This window comes from Podarcis cretensis (genome assembly GCF_951804945.1).
Source record: "Podarcis cretensis genome assembly, chromosome: 8".
NCBI classification, from domain to species: domain Eukaryota; kingdom Metazoa; phylum Chordata; class Lepidosauria; order Squamata; family Lacertidae; genus Podarcis; species Podarcis cretensis.
The window spans coordinates 88,256,180-88,279,179 of NC_137177.1; the positions used below are offsets into that span (position 1 = coordinate 88,256,180).

General features: G+C 41.0%; 1 protein-coding gene across 12 annotated transcripts in view; it reads right to left on the reverse strand.

Annotated features, from left to right (window-relative positions):
• Positions 1 to 23,000, reverse strand: part of SLC23A2 (solute carrier family 23 member 2) — an 85,196-nt gene that overhangs the window by 47,800 nt on the left and 14,396 nt on the right. For 4 of the 12 annotated variants that reach the window (XM_079987493.1, XM_079987489.1, XM_079987496.1 and 1 more), the window contains 2 exons: positions 5,617 to 5,881; positions 3,994 to 4,092 (listed from right to left, as the gene is read on the reverse strand). In XM_079987493.1, the coding sequence (XP_079843619.1) occupies positions 3,994 to 4,092; positions 5,617 to 5,721 (204 nt within the window). In that variant the 5' untranslated portion in view covers positions 5,722 to 5,881. Of the gene's footprint in view, positions 1 to 3,993; positions 4,093 to 5,616; positions 5,882 to 9,464; positions 9,577 to 14,205; positions 14,284 to 15,335; positions 15,356 to 18,905; positions 18,927 to 23,000 lie in introns of those variants that run through there. The other 8 variants (XM_079987491.1, XM_079987490.1, XM_079987499.1 and 5 more) reach the window with 7 other exon arrangements.

Genomic DNA, 23,000 nt, shown 5'->3' on the forward strand with positions numbered 1-23,000 from the left:
AATCAGTGATAGTGCCCCCCTTTTTTCCATCCTATTTACTGCATCTTTTCTCTAACTCAAATTGCAAACTCTAGTATATAAACTCTAGTATATTCATTAGAAAGCAAAGGGGGTGGGAACGTGATGCTGAAACTCGCCCATCTAATACTATCTTTATATAGAATAAATAAAGCTGATTCTCAGCTTATTTTTTCCTTTTAAATGTAATTTTGCAGATCATGTAAGATCAGAAAGGGCAACTTGTAGTTCCAAAAGATTCTTTATGAATCCAGCAGGCCTTGAGGGAAACCAGATAATCCTACCTCTCATTTTAAATATTGCAACAAGGAATTGCACAGAGGGAAGTGTGTGATGGCAAAAAAATCAATTTATTAAGGTTCGGGGGGAGGGGGGAAGGTTCTGTGAAATGAAACTTGCTTCCTTGTTTTTTATATTTCCCTGCCTTGCTGAAATATTTTCCAGTCTGCAGAAACCTGAATACAGCAGATTAAATTTCTTTGGTAGACTACACAAGCTGCTTAATTAATTTTGTAAGCAGAATTTATGGGTTTTACTGTTATCTAAAGACATTGCCTTGAAGTCTTAACAAAAGACATGGATAATGTCAGGGAACCACAAGAAAGACAAAGAACAAGCAAAATTAGTAGAAATGTCAAACTGAGGAGAACAAGAGAAGAGTGAAGAGCTTCCACAGGATTGTCAAGGTCTCTTCATAACTGCTTGTCAGGATACGGATTACTGAATCCAGGGTGTGTCTCTTGAGAAACCATACCTCCCACTGATAGATATATTGTTAGTGGGATGGGAAAAGCACTGTCTGTAAATGTTTGGCAGACTGTGCCATACAACCAACCATCACATGGTAATAAGAATTATGCAATACCATCCAAAATATGAAATTGGGAAAATCACCAGGACCAGATGGCCTGACGGCTAAATACTACAAAATGCTGAAAGAATGGTTGATACAACCATTGAAGGAAGTTTGCAATGAAATTCTGATGGGGAAAAAGGCACCTGAATCGTGGAAAGAGGCTTTCATCTCACTTATACCGAAAACAGAGACTGAGAAGAACCAGGTTAGAAACTACCGCCCTATATCTTTACTCAATGTGGATTATAAAATTTTTGCAGACATTTTGGCAAAAAGATTGAAAAGAGTGCTGATAGAGGAGATTCATAAGGACCAAACAGGCTTTCTCCCAGGGAGACATATGTCAGATAATGTGAGGAACATTACAGACATTTTGGAGTTGTTAGACGTTGACATCAATAGGAAGGCAGTCTTGATTTTTGTGGACGCGGAGAAAGCCTTTGACAATATCTGTTGGACTTTTATGAAAAAGAATCTCCAAGGAATGGGGGTAGGCCAAGGTTTTGAAAACGGTATAGGTGCAATGTATTCTAAACGAAAAGCTAAGTTAATTGTAAACAATGTGGTAACAGAAGAAATATCCATAGAAAAAGGTACACGGCAGGGATGCCCAATATCCCCTTTGCTTTTTATATCAGTCCTGGAGGTTTTGTTAAATATGATTAGAAAGGACCAGTTGGTTAAAGGAGTTCAGGTCGGAGTTAGACATTACAAACTAAGAGCATTTGCAGATGACCTAGTATTGACCTTGCAACAGCCAGATACTAGTACTAAAAGAGTATTAGAATTAATTGAAATATTTGGTCGAGTAGCAGGTTTTAAATTGAACAAACAAAAAACGAAAGTGTTGGGAAAAAATTTAACAATGGAAGAAAGAGAGAGTTTTCAGAATGAAACAGGCTTGGAAATAACAAAAAGGGTAAAATACCTGGGGATAAACTTAACATCCAAGAATGTGAACTTATTTAAGGATAATTATGAAAAAAGTTGGTCAGAAGTAAAGAAGGATCTGGAAATATGGTCAAGGTTGAAACTTTCCTTGTTAGGCCGAATTGCTACTATTAAGATGAATGTATTGCCTAGAATGCTGTTTTTATTCCAGACGTTGCAGATTTTGGACAAGATGGACTGTTTCAAGAAGTGGCAGAAAGACATATCAAAATTTGTCTGGCAGGGCAAAAAGCCCAGAATTAAATTTAAGATTTTAACTGATGCAAAGGATAGAGGGGGGTTTGCCCTGCCGGACTTAAGACTTTATTATGAATCGGCAGCTTTCTGCTGGTTGAAACACTGGCTACTTCTTGAGAACACCGACATTTTGGATCTGGAAGGGTATGACAATAGTTTTGGTTGGCATGCATACTTATGGTACGACAAGGCAAAGGTGTATAAAAGTTTCAAAAACCATATTGTAAGGAAAGCATTGTATAATGTTTGGATTAGATACAAAGATTTGTTGGAAAGTAAAACCCCTAGGTGGGTGTCACCAATGGAAGCTAGGGAAGTAAAAAAGCTTAATATGGACTCTAAATGGCCAAAATATTATGAAATCTTAGAATATGATGGTGAAAGGGTTAAACTTCAGAGTTATGAGAAACTAAAGCCCAAGGTTCGAGATTGGTTGCACTATCATCAGATAAATGAGACATTTAAACAGGACAGGAAAATAGGATTCCAGAAAGAGAGGTCAAAATTAGAAACAGAATTGTTGGAATCCAATACTAAGAACTTATCGAAAATGTATAACTTGCTGTTGAAATGGAATACACAGGATGAAACGGTGAAATCAGCAATGATTAAATGGGCACAAGATATTGGTCATGATATTATGTTTGCTGACTGGGAACAGTTATGGACCACCGGTATTAAATTTACTGCATGTAATGCTTTAAAAGAAAATATTATGAAAATGATCTATCGGTGGTACATGACCCCAGTCAAGCTTGCAAAAATTTACCATTTGCCTAACAATAAGTGTTGGAAATGCAATGAGACTGAAGGCACTTTTTACCACCTTTGGTGGACCTGCCCAAAGGTTAAAGCTTTCTGGGAAATGATCTATAATGAAATTAAGAAGGTCCTTAAGTGGACTTTTCCTAAGAAACCAGAGGCTTTTCTCTTGGGCATGGTTGGCCAATCGGTGCCAAAGAAGGATAGGATTTTCTTTATGTACGCCACTACAGCAGCAAGAATTCTACTGGCAAAGTATTGGAAGATGCAAGAACTACCTACTCTGGAAGAATGGCAAACAAAGGTGATCGACTTTATGGGACTGGCCGAGATGACGGGCAGAATCCGTGACCAGGGGAAAGAGACAGTGGAGGAGGACTGGAAGAAGTTTAAAATATATCTTAAAAACAATTGTAAAATTGAGGAATGTTAAGATGTCAGGGGGTAAGAAGTAAAGAATTGCAGCAGTAACTAAAAAATTAAAGGAAATTTTATGAAAGGGAATTAAGATAATGGACCTAAGGGTTGCTAAAGAATCATTAAACAAGGATGCAAGGAAGGGGAGGCATGGGGAAGTCAAAAGAAAGAAGGGTATGAAATGAGGAATTTAAAGTTACATGGGTTTAATTGTTATGTGCCTTATCTGTTTTTTCTTTTTCTTTTGTCTGTTCTGTTGAGTTTTTATTATTTGTTTGAAAAATTAATAAAAATTAATTTAAAAAAAAAATAAGAATTATGCAATAAACAGGATTTCATGAATCAGATTTATTGTTCATCATGATTGACCTAGACTATGCAACAATGCTGCTCCACACTTTATCTTTCATTCTGAGTTAGTGGTAATGGTGAACTTTTTTCCAGCTATGCTGCCTGCCACAAGCCAGAGAAGATACACAAAGGTTATGAACAGATAAATTTATGTAACCTTAAAACACCATTACAGTCTCCACCTTGATTCTCCAGGCAATTCCCCATCATCTCCACATACTACCAGCACTCAAGCTCTCCTCCTGGCAGTCACTGAGTTACTGTCCCATGGCTTCCCTCCAAAAATACTCCAAGTGTTCACCTGGAGATCACCCCAGTGTATGTGAAGTATCCCGAGCTGAGCAAATGAGCAAACTTTGGCTGCACCAGAGCCAATTTTAGAATCTACTCCAGAAAGATACCTTTTCAGCAATTCCATTTTCAGTTGTATAGATTGCCATAAGCTCTGTATCTTCCGTATCTTGATCGCCACTTGATGTAGCTCCACCATTCATTACAACCTATGAAAAAGAAAAAAGGAATTAATATATAAAAATAGTTACTATAGATTTTCAAATAAATGTATCCTCTACGGCAAGCACAGGAATTATTATTCTCAACGATGAGCGCAACATTTTCAACGTACTGAATTCATCGAGAGCCAACTCCCATCAGCTTGAGCCAGGTGATGTACAAGCAAAAAAAGTGCAGGGCAACGGGAGCACTGTAACCACTTGCTGCAGCAGCATGCAGCTCTCTTCATGCCAGGTAGTCACATGAGCCTCCGAGGAAGGGAGGGTGGCTGGAAGAGACAGAGAGCTGGCTGCTAGTGCTGCAGCAAGTGTGCCCAGTACTTTGACTTGTGCAATGTTTATTTTTCTTTGAAGGCCTTTAGCCATTTCATAAAGGAAAAGAAGATAAGCACTGTCCCATCCCCACCGGCCCAAAACCAGTCAAAATATTATCTGAACTTCATTTTCACCTCACCGATTTTTAGGGCATGTTTGGGTTTACTCCCCTCCCTGAACCGCGGATGGGGGAGCTATTGAAAGACTTAGCACAGTACTAGACAGAACAGGAATACTGCAGCATAAACACAGGGCCCGTCAACAGTATTTTATCAATTTAAAGAGATATACACATTATGCCACAACAGGAAACAAAATGTACACATTAGAAAGACATCAGCCCCTGTGACTTAATACAAACAGCATTGGTATGGAGACAGTGACTGTAACAGCAGACTAGAAACCCTCTGGTCCAGTCTTACACAGGTCCAGGTCCAGTCTTACACAGAGCAGAACAGAGGTGGAACAACCCCTCAATACACTATTCAAATACTGGAAATGACAATTAGACTAACAAATAACCATAGTCAGCAAGTTCATGTTTCCATGTTGCAATGAACCAATGTCAAGCTATCATCAATTGATGAATTGCATTACTTGAAAGTGGTTTGGCAATCTGTGGCTAAATTGTCATAATCATCATCAGCATTTGCATGCAATAGTTCAAAGCCTATCTAGTCAACTTTACTCAAAGAGTAAGAGTCCGATTGCTTGAGCAATCTAATCAGTGTACACAACATTTGTACCTGCATTCTGAACAAAGTCATTCATACAGAGCCCTAAAATTCATTTCTAAACCATGGAACTATTTTTTCTTAGTCGCCTCTCCATACTAAAAATACATTCAGAGCTCTTTCTTTCTGAAGAATCGGATTAGCAAGATGGCTTTTACAACAAAGATGACTTTTACAACCAACTTCTACTCCAGAAATAAAGATCAGTAAAGCTTTCTGTGAAAGGCATATCAAAAGTCACCACTGACCCATGCTATTTTCAAAGTTGTGCTATTGTAAAATGCATTTTCCACACAATGGGAGTTTTTAACTGGACCTGGTGGGGCACACTGTGGAGAATCAGTGCCTAGAAATACCTGGCTGAGAACGATGATTGAAGCAGAAGCAGATATCATGGCCAAGCTTGTGATTACATTGTGCCACCACAGGGAAGCAAGGCAACTTTTTGGAGTATGCAACTTACTGGTAGTGTGAAGAAAGCAGGATGCTTGGATTCATCCTCATATTTGCCCTCTGTTGGACTTCCAGTTTCAACTGACTTAGACGTGGTGTTCTTGCCAATTCCCATTGTTTCCCACAATGCTCTAAAATTCACGTAGTCACTAAGTTATTAGTACGGGGATAGGGTTTTCAATTAAAAACTAGGGCACCTCAGGGAGTCAGAAGAGCATCACAGGAGTTCACAACAGAGCATGAGGTCCTGTAAGTAACATGTGCTTCTATGGCACCTAGAAATAAAGAAATGAGACACCAGTAAAAATTTTGCAATACAATTCCACAAGACATTTGCTGCAGTGTATAAACCTGACCGAGAATCCAGGTTTTATGACAAGTTAATTACACTGAAAATTTCAACCAGTGTCCAAGGATGCCCTAAGGAAGACAGTCAGCCACAGTCTTTCCCCCCTTCACAACATAGCAGAAAAATCCCTCAAGCCTATTTGATTCTGGTGACAGGAATCTTGAAACAGATATTCAGCCCTTTTCAAGGCTGATGATGCCAACCTGCCCCAGTTCTTCCTTAAAACTCAAAATGAAGTTTTACCACTTACTCTTCTGAAACTAACCCTGAGTTTCGAACTGCATATATTCATTCCCTTTTAGCCATACTCCCACCTTCCTCCTCTCCTTCTACTGCACCCTCCAGATGCTTAGGGCTCAACTCACATGAGCCCCAGCCAGCACAGTCATAGGATGTCAGGGCTGATGGCAGCTGTACTCCAAAACAGCTGGAGGGTACCAGATTGGGGAACACTGCTCTATTGCCTCCTCACTGAGGAATTTCAGATGATAAACTGCAAAGGTCCCTGTCCTACCATCTGACACCATAGTCTGAAGCACCACACCAACTGAGTGATGGTGCTGTTTACATAAATAAACAAAGGCAAAACAACAACAAAAACCTTGCCTGCCCACTTGGTTGTAGGTAAACCTTTCAAAAAAGCACACACAAACACACACATTATGACAATTTAAAGCTGGTCACAATTAAAAAATGGATCTAATCAAAAGTACAGATGTGAGCGCAGATCAAATTTCAGTCTGAAACTGGGGTTAATAAAATTAAAGACTGCCTTTGATAAATGAACAAGGATGATTTAATTCACACACAAAATAACTGCGCAAACTCAGATTTAAACAATCAAAATGTCCAAAGATGTTCCAAAAACAAACCAGTGCTCCATCCATCTGCAGTTAGTATTCTTGGGTATGTACTTTAAGTTCACATACTCATTTTTAGGCTACTCCAAAACCCTTTTCTATAAAGGGACATGACTTGGTAAAATGTCCAGAGATGTTTGCCTCTGTTGACAACTCACTTTACACAGTCTCTTACATCTTGTTTTTTGCAGGAGTGAATTAACCAACTCCCTTTACTATCCGACTTCTGTGCAATAATGCTTCTACTTTAGAACCACTGAAGTTAAAACACTTAATATGTGTTCTAACTTAATACAAGGCTAACATTCATCTAAAATACTGAGAGCATGGACTGTGTGTTAAAAGTCATATAGCAATACAGGAGATATAGAACATACAAGTGGCTTTTTGGAAATTGGGATGCTACCATTCTATGACTCAATGATAAGGCAGGTGGCACATGGAACAGTTTTGGGGAAATCATCTTCCTTTAGCATAAGGCTGTTTGGAAGTATATATTGCTGTGAAAGTAAAGGGAGCAAGAGAGAAATGAAAGACTGGAAAGACCAGGCCTTCAATATGTTAGTCGCATGGGGAGCAAATGAATTGTTAAGAGAGTCCACTTTTAAATGACCTGGGGACAATAACAATGGCTCTCTCCTTTAGCTCACTTCTATATAAGTTGAGACACAAACAAAGGGCGCTCCAGTTCCTTCCTCTCCAGAGAAGCAAAACAAAGGCAGACTGGTGGGGGCGGCATGCACATTGGGTGGGCAAGTTAAAGAGCATTTTGCCTTTGCATGAGCAGTTGAGGGACAGAGGAAGTAGAAAAACTCGGGGATAGATCAGGGGTCCTCAAAGTGGGCAGTACCACCCCCTGGGGGGCAGTGAGATTACACAGTGGGGTGCTATGAGGCAAGGGGGTGCTAGAGGTGTAAATGACTATCAGACCTTGAAAAGCTGGTATCACTGGATCAATCAATTTTGCTGAATTAAAGTAAATAGTTTTAATTGGATTTTGAATTAAATATGCAACTAATCATTGCCGTTTTGAATTTTATTGTGTTATTTTCTTCCTTAGTGGTTAACATAAACTGTTATGTTCAATCAATCAATCAACCTTTATGGGCATATAGAGAAGACTGGAATATATTAATCGAAACATAAAATTGGCATCTGTTCACAGGAGGAGATGCTTTAAGATAAAACTATACAGGCCTAGTAAGGTTAAAAAGTACCACTCAGGTCTTATGACGACGTAGTTTCATGGCAGGGGTAGGCAAACTAAGGCCCGGGGGCCGGATCCGGCCCAATCGCCTTCTAAATCCGGCCTGCAGATGGTCTGGGAATCAGCATGTTTTTACATGAGTAGAATGTGTCCTTTTACTTAAAATGCATCTCTGGGTTATTTGTGGGGCCTGCTTGGTGTTTTTACATGAACAGAATGTGTGCTTTTATTTAAAATGCATCTCTGGGTTATTTGTGGGGCATAGGAATTTGTTCAATTTTTTTTTTTTCAAAATATAGTCCGCCCTGCCCCCCTCCCACAACGTCTGAGGGACAGTGGACCGGCCCCCTGCTGAAAAAGTTTGCTGACCCCTGTTTCATGGCGTTGCTCAGATATTCTGCTACTTCCTCCATACGATCATGCCGGCAGCTATTCAATAAAAAGAAAACCCTGTAGGAGTCAGAACAATTTAACCTCTCCTTCAGTAGGGGGCTCAAACATTTGTGGCGGATTACAGCATAAAAGGAACATTAGAACAAGACATGTGCAATGGTCTTGACCCATCCTACACTGCAAGGACAATACGTCTCTGAATATGGAATTTAGTGTTATGCCGTGTGTTATACTAAATAATCTTTTTATAGGGTAGGGGCACTGGGGATGAGTTTATGGAAATGGGGGGGTGCGGTGGTGCGGTGGTGGAGGCCCTGAAATCCTTGGGAACCACTAGGCTACAGGCAGTGTTGGGGGCCACATGAAATGATTGGACTGAACTCCTGGGATACCAATTATTCATTCCTCAGTCTAAATTCCTCCTCAAACAAAAAGGGTATGATCAACCATATTATCGTGTGTTACAACAACTTTGCTCTCAGGTTTTTGCCGTTCCTTTAAGTCCCATGACTCATTTCCCTCCAAAGAATGGCAGGTAGCCAACAAGCACGTTCTGCTCCAGCTCTGAAATTCTATCTGTGGACACCTGCAGTTTAAAAGCAGCTAACATAAGTGGTGCTCTACTCCAAGAAAAAGCATATGATAAATCATGAAGCCAGAAACAGCAATAATACAAAATGCTTTCATAAAAAAGGCAATCAAGAGTATTACACTGATCTTCCTTCGTGTTAGCTTAAAAAATTAGCCTGTAGCATTTTTAGCCACATTCCTGAGGCAAAAGGCAATGAATGGCCTTTGAGAAATCACCATGAGAAACAAATCCCTCTATAATCTCACAAAAAATTCCTAACAAAAGCTTGCCTAGAAAGAATGATTACAGGCACATTTTAAAACTAGAAATAGGCAAGGAGGGCAAGGGAGAGGGTGGTGGAGAAATGATCCTAGAAGGCACAGAATGGCCTGCAAACCAAGTCAATACAGCCCACCAGAAACTCAGTAAACCCACCCCACCCTGTCTCGGTAGCCTACCAAGGCTGTCTGTCAAATACCTGTCAGAGACATTCTGCTGCAGAAAGACCTGGATTCAGGTTGGTGGGCTGTGAAGGCCTGCAGGAAGGAAACATCACACTTGCTAGAATCTAATTCAACCCATGCATTCAAGATAGCTGCCTCCAGCTTCTGCTTTCCATTTTCACAACAGCGGAAGGCCCAGCTAGTTATGTAAACTAGAAATGCTTCATAATTATATTTCTGCTTTCTGACCTGACCTGAAGAAAAAAAATGCTTGCACAGCACTCTGCAACAAATTATTGGGAGACAACAAACCTTTCTTTTAAGGTGGGGAAATAAGATGGAAATAAGTGAAAATCAGATTGGCTAAGAGACTGACATCAATATCAAAAGATTGGCCAGCAGGCCAGGAACATTTTGGAAAAAAATTCACAGACTGTCCTGATTAGCAAAACAATAATGCTTTTAAGCATTTTGAACAAGTGAAGCAGATAATTACTGTATTTGGGCAGAGTTTTGATTAGCCAGAATAGTTAGCCGGCAGACCAATGCTTGGCAGAGCCTCAGTTTTGCACAAAAGACAATTCCCAATTCATTACAGGACAGCAGCTTCTGAGTCTCTATTTGGCACCTGTCAGACCAGTGATACCAAATAAACCTTCGTTCTCTACCAGTGGAAAAAAGGGTTGCAGAAAGATGGATGCAAGAAATTTGGATGTGTCATTGATAAGATACAAGCTTGCTGGCTTTTCCACAGTAGTTATATCAACTGGGAAATTCCACTTGGGCAGGCTGAAGTCATAATCCTTATCCATGAAGCTGAGATAAAGAAAGCATTTCTAGCAACACAACTTACCAATGAAACTGAGTGAATAGCTGGTTCACACATTTCCCTCATAACAAGGGAGTGCAAAGATTCAAACTCAATATAGGAAGAATGGAACTAACACGGGGTGGATGTGGAGGTCAGGATAGAGGGGAAAGGCTGTGAATCCCTCTAATTAATTTATAAAGTTTGTTCGTGGCTTATCCGTAAAAAAAAGAAGTTACGTACATACATAAAACGATAGATAGCACATCTAATATCACTTTGATGTGTTGAGAGTGATTTACCAGCTGGCATTGGGCACAGAAGAAGTGTTACATGCCTCCACTTCCTCCTCACCACACTCTAATTCTCATTCTCACTCTCTGCTCTTCCCCTTTGGGCTTTGACAAGAAGCACCCGGGAATCACTAAATACTTGCAAGCACCATGAAACCTCAAGCAGCAAGGCTGTGCAGAAGACAAATGACGAGAAGCTCAAGTCTCTCACAGAGGGCAATGTGGGATATTGTGGAGGTACTGTGGGATGATGGAAACTTACAATATGGTTATCAACAGTAGTCCAACAGAAAGATTCAGGGCATTCCTGGTCAAGACCAAGTCATTCAGGGGTGGGGGATTGTTGTTTATTAAACTCACCATCACCATCTATTTTCATTATATGCACAGCACACTGCATCTATACCACGATTCATGTACAGTGGTATCTTGGTTCTCAACCTTAATCCGTTCTGGGAATCTATTCGACTCCCACAACCGCTTGAAAACCAGGGTGCAGCGTCTGATTGGCTGCAGGAGCTTCCTGCACTCAAGCGGAAGCCGCGTTGGACATTCGGCTTCCAAAAAACATTCGCAAACTGGAACACTTACTTCCAGGTTTGCAGAATTCGGGAGCTGATTTGTTCGACAACTAAGCTGTTCAGGAACCGAGGTACCATTGTGTATATATATGTATATACAGTGGTACCTCGATTTACGAACGTAATCCGTTCTAGAAGTCCATGCTTAAACCGAAATCGTTCTTAAACCGAGGCGTGCTTTCCCTAATGAGGCCTCCCACCGCTGGTGCCCTTCCACCATTCGGATTCCATTCTTAGACCGAAGTAAAGTTGACAAACTGGGACACTACTTCCAGTTTTGCAGAGTTAATAAACCGAATAATTCATAAACAGGGCTGTTCTTAAACTGAGGTACCACTGTACACACACGTACACACACACACAAACAAAAGTGTAGAGAGTGTTTAGTTCATCTTTCCTGAACTGATGCCTTCCATATGTTTTGGATTATAAAAGCCACCATCCCTGACCACTGGCCATACTGGCTAAGACTAGGGTTGGAAACTCAGTTATATAAGCTAATTGCCAAATGCCACCTTAAACTTAGGTTATGGTCACCACAATGGAATGTCTAGGCGCCGCCCCCCCCCAATTGATGATGATGATGATTTTCATTTCTATACTATATATTTTAAAGAAAAAACTCAACGTGGTTTACAACAAATACAACAACCCAGAATAAAACAAATTCAAGCTTCAAGGAAATCAAGGGGTCAGCATGGAACTCTTGAGTAGGAATTTCTACCAACTTTGTGCACCAACCCAAAAAAGTGTGTTCTTATCAGCCATGCCCCAGATGGGGGCAGGACACATACAGTGGTGCCTCGCAAGACGAAAAGAATCCGTTCCGCGAGTCTCTTCGTCTAGCGGTTTTTTCGTCTTGCGAAGCAACCCTATTAGCGTCTTAGCGGCTTAGAAGGGGGGGGGGCGGAAAAGTCTCGCAAGACGTTTTCGTCTTGCGAAGCGCCTCAAAAACGGAAAACCCTTTCATCTAGCGTGTTTTTCGTCTTGCGAGGCATTCATCTTGCGGGGCACCACTGTACATGTAAAAGGGCCTCTTCTGATTACTTTAAAGTCCATGTATGATCAGAAGATGGTCAGCCCAAAATGTTATGCTTGTAGGTTTGTGCTGTTAGGTAGAGGTGGCACTCAGGGTCAAATACCTTGCACTGGGGCATGTCTCTGCTTTGTCTCCATCAAATCCCAATGTTCACTTTAACTGTGGTGGTGACTGTTGCTAGTGCAGCACCATGCTGTACACGGAGCAAGCTCTCTCTCTCAAGCGCGCTCTCTCTCTCTCTCTCTCTCTCTCTCTCTCTCACACACACACACACACAGAGCGCTGGCATTCACAATACCAACAGTTTTAGGTAAAGGTAAAGGGACCCCTGACCATTAGGTCCAGTCGTGGCTGACTCTGGGGTTGCGGCGCTCATCTCGCTTTATTGGCCAAGGGAGCCGGCGTACAGCTTCCGGGTCATGTGGCCAGCATGACTAAGCCGCTTCTGGCGAACCAGAGCAGCGCACGGAAACGGCGTTTACCTTCCCACCGGGGCAGTACCTATTTATCTACTTGCACTTTGACGTGATTTCGAACTGCTAGGTTGGCAGGAGCAGGGACCGAGCAACAGGAGCTCACCCCGTCACGGGGATTCGAACTGCCGACCTTCTGATCGGCAAGTCCTAGGCTCTATGGTTTAACCCACAGCGCCACTTGCGTCCCTTACCAACAGTTCAAGCATATCCAAATCATGCTTTCTGAAAATAGCTGTGCTTGAGCAATGCCCTGCCTTCAGTTTGTGACAGCAAAAATATGTCCATTCAGAATGAAAATGCATGTTTTAAATTTAAATTCCTGCTCTAATTGTTACATGATCTCCTGAAAAGTGAAAGGAATTGTTCTTGCTTGGTGTTTATACATACTGCCACTTTTTTGTCTGGATCACAAAAAATAACGAAGCGGGTGGGGGGGGTTAAGCAGCTGTTTTCTCCTGAACAAAGCACTTCAATTAGCCTCTCAAGCCAAGCAATAAAGATACAAAAGACATAATGATTTATGTGACTGGTTATTTCTCAAGAAAACTAATATGTAGTCATTCCTTTCTATAGGTAGAAGACTGTGGCATAGAAAGACTATTTTTACAAAGTTTTATCTATTTCTCTTTGCACCCACCAAATCTCCAGAACTGAAAGCTTTATTCTGAACTACATTTTCCTCATCAGAAACAGACACTCGGCTTTAGTCTGTTCAAAGCATTTCACATACATTATCTTGTAAACTTTGATTCATATTATTGCCCCCAAGATGCAGATTAGATAGCTAATACTAGTTATCGACAAGCTGGAAGGTGTGCAGAGGATGACAAGCAAGATAGTCAATGGACTGGGAACCAAGTCTTAGGAGGAATGGTTGAGGGAGCTGGGCATGTTTATCCTGGAAGAGAGGAGACTGAGGAGAGATATGATAGCCCTTTTCAGATATCTAAAGGGTTGCTACACAGAAGATCGGGCAACCTCTGGAGGGTAGGGCTCAAACTAATGGTTTCAAGCTATAAGAAAGAAGACACCAACTAAACATCAGCAAGAACTATCTAACAGTAAGAGCTGTTTGACAGTGGAACAGGCTCTCTCAGAAGGGGTGGACTCCCTTCATTGGAGGCTTTTAAGCAACTGTTGGGTGGCCATCTGTCATGGGTGCTTTAGTTGATGGTTGGACTAGATGACCCTTGGGGTCCCTTCCAACTTTACAATTCTATGATTCTATGGCAGTGTAGTTTTTGCCTAAGGCCATTTAGTCAGTTCATGGCCATGTCAAGTTTCAAATCAAGCCAGACACTATGCAACCCCACCTCTATTAACAATGCACATGAAAACAGTTTTAAGATTAGTCTGGATTTATTTATCTCAGGACACAGAAATACACTGACACTTCTAACTTCTTGATAATTTGGATTTTCATAACTTGAAGAGGGGAGAAACTTCAAGTTATGAAAATTCAAATTTTCAAGTGGTGACATTTTCAAGACCAAAACTTCAGCATATAACCCATATAGATTCTCTAGCTGAACTTCTCGTACATTAGCTACAACTTTCAGCCGGTTAATGACTATCTTACCTCAAGATACCAGGGCAGATAGCAGAATCTCTGTGGAATAGTTTCGCCTGCTTCCTACGAGCAGCTACCAGCTGTAGCGATCATACTAGCACCACAAGCATTATGCAGAAGGATTTATACTCCATATATTGTATAACTGTACTTTATCCTATCAGAGTAAGTGCTTATACATTACACAACTGTTAAAAAATACCAAGGCAGACCACATGGTCACACGGTGTTACTACATGCCTCTGACATAACTAGAAACCTTGAGTAAATATTACAGTAGCAATCCCTTTAAACAGTACTTGGCTTCTGCAAACCAAGCTCAAAAAGGAAAATGCAGACTGCATCTGTAATCATCAGTTGTTCTACATATTGTGCAATATGTATGCAAAGCCCCTTGAAGGTGTGAAACCAAGTCCTTCAAAATCTGGATGCCCAGTTCTGAAAAACTACTGTCACACTGGCAAATTATTCTGGTTCACCCACTTCTATTATCAGTTACAGATATGTAGAGCAATCCATGAAGTTTACTGTTGAAAATATAGGTCATGAGAAAAAAATTAGTCATCAAGGTCCATAAGACATCGTTCTAACAATCTATCATGATATTGCAAAAAACATGTGGCGCAATTTGGCCACAACAAAAGCGTAAGCACCGACTTTTGCAATTATGCCTCATCTACCATAAGCTGGGATGCAATTTTCTGCCACAGTGGCAAAAGTTTGCTCAAGTTACAAGCTGTGCTAAAGAATCTGCTCCAAAGTGCTGTTAGAGAAAGGTAAAGTCACAGATGTGGGGAAACCTTTGCATGCACCCAACTGTTTCCCTACTCATTTCAGGAAATTCTCTATTATTATTATTATTATTATTATTATTATTATTATTATTATTATTATTATTATACCACCCTTCATAACATCTCAGGGCAGTTCACAGAATAACAGAGAGCATAAAAACAAGTAAATAAGTAAAACAAAACAGCAAAACAATAATCCCCCTTCCCACAGACACATTTAAAAGGCTGTAGAATATTTATCAGCAAGTAACTTAATAACTAATCTCATTTAGTAACATCACGTATAATAACTATATATTTATGTAAAATATATAAATATAAAATAAAGTTATTAGATAAGATTACTGTAGACAACTGGAAAATTGTGTGCAGTTCTGGTTGCCCCACCTATAGAAAAGGGTATTGTATTGTTGGGAAAGGTTAACCACAAAGATCGAAATTTGGGGCTTTTTAGTTTAGAGAAAAGGTGACTAAGAGGTGACATCATAAAAGCTTAAAAAATTATGCTGCATGACATGGAGAAAGTAAATAGAGAAAAGCTGTTTTTCCCTCTCTCATAACACTAGAATTCATGGACCTCCAATGTAGCTGAATATTGGAAGATTCAATACTGTTAAAAGAAAATACTTCTTCATACAACGCACCTTTATACTATGGCACTTGCTCCCACAAGAGGCAGGGATGGCCATCAACTTGGATGCCTTTAAAAGAGCATTGGACAGATTAATAGGAGAACAAGGCTATCTATGGCTACTAATTTTCTGGGTGGATCAGACAAAGTCATTCTCTCCAATATTATCATACAAGTCAATGAGTTTGCATTTGGTCTTCTCAGTAAGGTAAAGGGACCCCTGACCGTTAGGTCCAGTCGCAGACGACTCTGGGGATGCAGCTCTCATCTCGCTTTACTGGCCGAGGGAGCCGGCCTACAGTTTCTGGGTCATGTGGCCAGCATGACTAAGCCGCTTCTGGCGAACCAGAGCAGCGCACGGAAATCACCGTTTACCTTCCCGCCGGAGTGGTACCTATTTATCTACTTGCACTGCGTGCTTTCGAACTGCTAGGTTGGCAGGAGCAGGGACTGAGCAACGGGAGCTCGCCCCATCGCGGGGATTTGAACCGCCGACCTTCCAATCGGCAAGCCCTAGGCTCTGTGGTTCAACCCACAGTGCCACCCATGTCCCTGGTCTTCTCAGTAGTGGTGGTTAAATATGGAGAAGCAATGTATGAAGATAAATACGCTATGTGCAGAAGAAAAAGTAGCACATCAGATAATTCTGCTAGCCTTCCCATAATCCCTACTGGCCACTATGGCTATGTTCTGCCACCACAGTCAGAGACAGTATGTTTCTGAAGTCCAGTTACTGGAAACTGCAGGAGCGGGCTTCCCATTGGCATCTGGTTGGCCACTGCGAGAACAGGATGCTGGAGTAGATGGGCCATTGGCTGGGTCCATCAGGCTCTTGGTTATGTTCTTAAGTGTATGGGGAAATACCAGGTTTTAGCTTTACTAAGTGACCTTGGGGAACCTAGTATCTTTCGGTGCAATCAGCCTGGTGTGAGGAAGATTGATACAAGCAGGCAGGCAAACGTGGGGCTGACCCTCTCAACTCCTTGAAGGGACAAGATTTAAGTATTAGCTTTGCTTGAGATTCATTAATATAACAAATGGACAAAACACATGACTCTGTGCTGTGTGCCTGAGGGGTCTTTAAAAAGGGCTGATCGTGTAGCCTCTTGGCTTGTACAATTCCATTTGGTTATAATTTCATAAATAATCATTTCTGGCATATAGTTCAGAAGCACTAATATGGTTTGTTGATAATTCAGAATTCAGGCTATTGTGGTAATGCACAGAATACAGTTTTCCCCTCACAAAACAACCACAACCTTAACTTGCTATTGCTCCCTATAAAAATAAATGTTCAAACCCGGACATTTCAATGCAAAAAAATACAAATCAAGAGCGCCATCTAGCTTCCACTTGTAGTGGCCATTAAGCCACTGGAAGGCAGGCAGGCAAGTACACAGGCACACACACAACAACACACACACAAAGTGGCCATCAGAATTGAGAAGCAAACACACTTCCATCACTCACAGAAAGATCTGTTCTCTTACTATTTTATTTTATTTTATTTTATTTTATTTTATTTTATTTTATTAGACATATACTTCCTTGCATTCTAAGATCTCAGGGCGGTTCACAAGATAAATATCTCGCTCACTATTTGCATTTAATATTTTTTAAAAATAACTATAATTTTTAAAAACCAGAAGTATCTTTCTGGTACAAATATACTTTGTACATATTAGTGCAAATACCCCACAAAAACACTCCCAAATTCATTCCCACAAAGGACATGTGAGGAAGCAAGCATCTCTCTTCTTCTGACAAGTTTTTCAACACACACTACTGTATATATAACACCGTTCAATCATTTCATGTGTTTGGGGTATGAATGATATAGAGGTGAAAGAAATTAGGGGTTTTTTTAAAAAAAATGATTTGGGGATTTCACCTCTCACCAAAGGCAGGGCAGTTCCACAAAAAGTACAGGACAAAACTTACAGTTATATTGTTTCCGCAAAGAGAAAAACTTTTTTTTATAAAACTTCTTTTAGTGTGTTAGTTTACACAACTCTTACAGGATAAACTCACTTAGAAGACAGTTTGCAATATGAATTCCAGAACACAAGGAGAAAGAATACACAACAAAAAAAGTATTAACATTTTAAATAAATTATTTAAAAATGCAACCCTCAAACTACTGTCCTCTACTCCAGTGATGTTAGCCACCTGAGAATCATAACCATACTCTTAAAAAGAATGTGGGAGATTTTAGTCTTATTGTACACGTATTTTAGTTCTTGAACAAAGTCCAGTGTTCATAATTCATTTTGATGGGTAAAATACACCAAGATAATTAGAGATCATGTCTCCCCATAGCAATGTTTCCAGATGAATTTAATTCACTGTGGATTCCATATTCTCCTTGAGTGTGCAATTATACAGGACCTACACCATAATTAATGCAAATTACAAGCCATGCAGATTTAATTGCTGATTTCAGAAGAATGGCATCCTTGTAAAGGATTTTCTTTCTAATGTTAGGAAAGATATGAATATGCAAATAATCAGCATTTCAGAGCTTGCTCCTTCTGCCCCCAAACACCCAAAAATAATATCCACTCACCATAAATTTGGGACTATATAAACATGATTTGCATTGGATTTAGTACAGCACTGCAAGTGATATATCGGCGCACAAAAAGTGCTCACATCAGCTCACTGCCATGTACTTGCAGGGCATCTTGAGAACCTGGCCAGAGCATAGGAAAGCAACTACAAGGCAGCTCTATTGGAAGGGAATACATTTTGCTTTCCATGTTTCTTTTTTTTATACCTTTGTTACATTGCCTGTATAGCCTACCTTTCCTCTAAGGACCTCAAAGTAGCACACAAGGTCCCCCCCTCTATTTCATTCTCATAGCAGCCATACAAGGTAGCTGATGCTAAGTGATAGTATCTCTGGACCAGTCAAGTTTTAAGGCTGAGGGAGTATTTGAAGTCAGGGCTCCCCAGTGCAAGTCCAACACCCTAACCACTACACAATACTACTAGTTCTCTCCTTAATAATTAAAAATACTGATATACTGATCACAATGCTCAGGTAAGACATTTGATAAATCACCAACACCTCTCATTAATCTTAAAACAAGACCCCACCATATACATCATTTCCTAACTTGCAAGTGCATTATTAAAATATAGAATTGTAGAGTTGGAAGGCACCCTGAGGGTCATCTAGTTCAACCCCCTGTAATGCAGGAATTGTTTCCTTATTTATTGATTTCCAACATTTTCTTCTTCTTTGGGCTAAGCAGCAGTGTTCTACACATATGCACACGCACTGACATCCAATTTCACTGGTTTCTTCTAACACTTGACGCAGTGTTTGTTTAGCCTTAAGCAGTCCCTTTTCAATGCCTCCAGCAGCTATGTTCAATGGTTTGGCTTAAGATGAAAAGCCACAATGCCAGAGCCCACAGCTCTAAAATGTGGATTTCCATCCTGGTCTTTTACAACAGGGCTTGTAGATAACCACTCCGCTGACCTTACCCAGGGCAGGCAAAGTGTTTCTACAAGATCAGATAGGAAAACTTTCCTCATGCCTTCCTCCACCCTTATAGACATCAATTAAACATAAAAGACTGGGGGCCCATCTTGTCTAGCATTTTGATTTCTGCAGTGGCCAGCCAGGTCCAATGGACTCCAATGGGAAGCCCACAAGGAGGACATAAGCACAGTAGCCTTCTCTCACTGCTGTTTCACAGCAACTGATATTCAAAGGTTGTCCTGGCGGGAGGATACAGCCATTATGACCAGTAGCTATTGATAGTCTTACCTTCCATGAATTTGTCTAATCCCTTTTAAATTGAACTAAGGTGACCACCATCATTAAGACAAATTTGTGTGGGCAAGTGGGCAAGTAAACATTTTGTGTAGGCAAATAACTTTTGTGGAATCATTTGCCAGGTTCTTCTGAACAACAACTCCACAGAACTATCCGTCAAGAACAAGTTTACTGCTCTTCAGTGGTATAGCTAACCTGAATAGCAACTCCTTTCACACTGGCCTAGCATAGACAGTAGTAATTCCAAACCCATCCCTTCTTGCTGTTATGCACTGGCTTCACCACAAATCTGTGCATTAGGCCAGAATTACATGTTGCATCTGAACACGGGGGCTATGTTTTAATGTCAGTTAATAAACCAGGAAAATGAGCCAGGGAAGGAGAACTCAGCTTCAACGTTTATTTATGATTTCATAAACTGTGGCTCAGGAAGGCTCAAACAATAATCCAAACTGGACCATGGATGGTGCATGTTTTAATTTCTTCTGCAGAGTGAATGTCTGGATTTGTTCACTAAAGTTGTATGTTTTTTTAAAAAAACAACAACATCAGGTTGATACAGGGTGGAAATATTCCACTGTTATATTTTTCATGGAAAGTTTTCATAAAAAAGAATGAAAAAGAAGCTATCTTAATATTTCTGGATGCTGAGAAGGTGTTCGACAATGTCCCTTGGGTATTTATGAAGAGAATTATGGAAATTATGGACTTTGGGACAGCATTTATCAAAGGGATTGACGGGTATATAGAACAAAGGGTGAAAATGTTAATCAATGGAACAATGACAGAGAGCTGCAGTATTGTTTTAAAGATATTTTCAATATGTTTTCATTGCTTTGTTGCTTTATCCCTTGTTGTTTGCTACCCGGAGCTCCTCTGGGTATATAAAAGTATTAAACGAACAAGGAAACATCTGTTCCAATTTATATAGCACTTTGCACACCCGAAAGTGTTTCATGTGAATTATATTGCTTTAATCCTTACAATAACCTTGTAATGTAGGTTAAATTTATATGCCCTATTATAGATGGGGAGGGGCTGAGGCTGAAAAGCATGGCCTGTCAAATGCTGCCTGTGAGCTCACAACTGTGAGATTCAAGCAAGTCTCCTGACCATTCTTGTAGTCCTCCACTTAAACTACCGTATTTTTTGCTCGATAACACGCACCTGACCATAACACGCGCATAGTTTTTAGAGGAGGAAAACAAGAAAAAAAAATCTGAATGAAACAGTGGATGTATCATTTTTGTGCTTCATGCTGCGGCCACAGACATGTGATTTGACGGTGAGTTTGGGGTAGCCCAATGCAAAGATCCTGAGGGTCCATGTGGATCCGTGCTTTGTAACCACGTTTTTGCACCATTGCAGCCCTGTTTTTGCATCAGATCATTGCTATGTGATCTGATGGTGAATTTGGGGTGACTCAATGCAAAGATCCTAAGGATCCATGTGGATCCGTGATTGGAACCATGTTTTAAGTGGGGAGGGAAGGAAAAACATAGAAGGGACAAGGAGCACCGAGAGGGGTGTGCGGAGAAGCAGCTGGCTAAGAATGCAGGAGAGGGGTTTTACCGGAGGGAGGAAAGGAAGGCAAAAGTTCCCCCTACCCACCCACCCAAGCCAGCCAGCTCTCTCTCTCTCTCTCCCGCCCCCCACCTGCATGTTGCCTGCGAGTCCCTAGACGCACGGAGAGGAATTAGAAGGAAGGACGCTCTGCTTTCCCCTCTGCTTGCCTGGAGGGGAGGGGTTTTCTCTGCTCTTTGTTCCGTTTGAGCAAACACAATAAGGAAACAGAAGCGGGTAGGCAGTAAGACCCTGAGGCAGAATGCAGGAAAGCAGCAGCTTCCTCTTTTCAAGGCTTCCCTTCTCCAGACGATTTGATATTTGCCTGATTTTTGCCTTCACTCGTGCCTGTCAGCTCCAGAGACCACACATTCGCTCAATAACACGCACAGACATTTCCCCTTACTTTTTAGGAGAAAAAATCTGCGTGTTATAGAGGGAAAAATACGGTAATTGCCCCTCAGGAAAGGGATGTCTGAAATTCGCCCAGACACCCCATTGTTTCTGTTCAATAAATTATACAGGCTCATAAGATTCTTCATAGCCTGGAGACATTACTTCGTCATACAAGAAATGAGTAATTTGGAATGTGATCTGTGAAACTGTCATTTACAATACTAGCTTTTCATGAAAATTGCAACTGATTAAGTTGTTTGTTCTACAGGAAAGCTTATGCCATAACCGGGACATCTCGTAAAACGGGAATGTGTCTCTTGCTACCCCGCCCCGCCCCACCCTCACTTTCACTGCCAGCACAATGCCCCCTCACAGCGTACTTGGCAAAAGCCAGGGTACTCTGCCCTGGGGCAGAGAAGATGAGCTGCAATGCCATACGCTGGAACATCTCCCTCCCACTGGCGGGGTGTGTGTGTGTTCTGGCTGCAGAAGCAGTGGGGCAAGCAGGGTGCTGCCTCTTGTGTTTTCGCTGCCCGGTGCTCTAACCTCCTTTTAAAGACACCTTTAAAAGGTGATTAGACCCAACTCTGCAAGTGGCAGAAAAAAAACTACATTCATTTATCTTCTTACATAGAAAGCCAAGAATAAATTCCAAATTCCTGCAGAAGGAGGATGGAGAATTCCCAATATTCATTTTAGAAGATGAAACAAAAGAATGGGTGCACATAGAATTAGATATAATCAGAAACACCCTCACCTCAATGTACTCATTTCTAAACCCTCACAACACAAAACAGATTCACACAGACCATGCTTAAAGCATGGAAGGAAAAAATAGGAATACTGTCCCAGCCCTGTCCCCCTCTAATCCCCCAGTTTACCACCCACTGTTCTACCATGCATCCCAAAGCTTTCAAATAAAGCTTTGGCAAGCCAAAGGTCTACACCACCTACAAAATGGCAACCCCTTACTGATACAAGGAACACAAGACAAAGTAGGGAACACCCAAATACCCTGACTAACCCAACAACTACATGCCTTCTTAAACAACCCAGCAACAAAGGCAACTACCACTAGGCCCTTGACTAACTTTGAAAAACTCCTACTATCAACAAAGGGACACAGCAAAGGGACAGTATCAGCAATATACAAAGCACGACTCCAGGACACTACACTCCTTACTACAATGGGAACATGACACAATATACAAAATAAACTCAACCCAGTGGTCAAAATTGTGGACTAAATTGCCCTTCAAATCCCTATCAGCCAAGAAGAGGGAACTCATTTTGAAACTAATTTACAGGTGGTACCTAATACCACAGAAACTGGCAATGATACACCCAGGAACTTCATCTAGGTGTTGGAGAAGCTGCACCACCATAGGTACATACCTCCATATGTGGTGCAATTGCCCCCAAATTCAATCCTTTTGGATAGCAGTCTTACAATAAATCTGCAACTCCAGAACCGGCTCTACAAAATATCTTCCAAGACAACAATGCACACTCCCATGATAAATAACTCATAAGCTACTTACTCTCAGAAGTTAGGAGTGTCATAACCAAACACTGGAGGGACCTATCATGAGTGAACATGGACCACTGGTACCAAACTGTATGGGAAACCGTC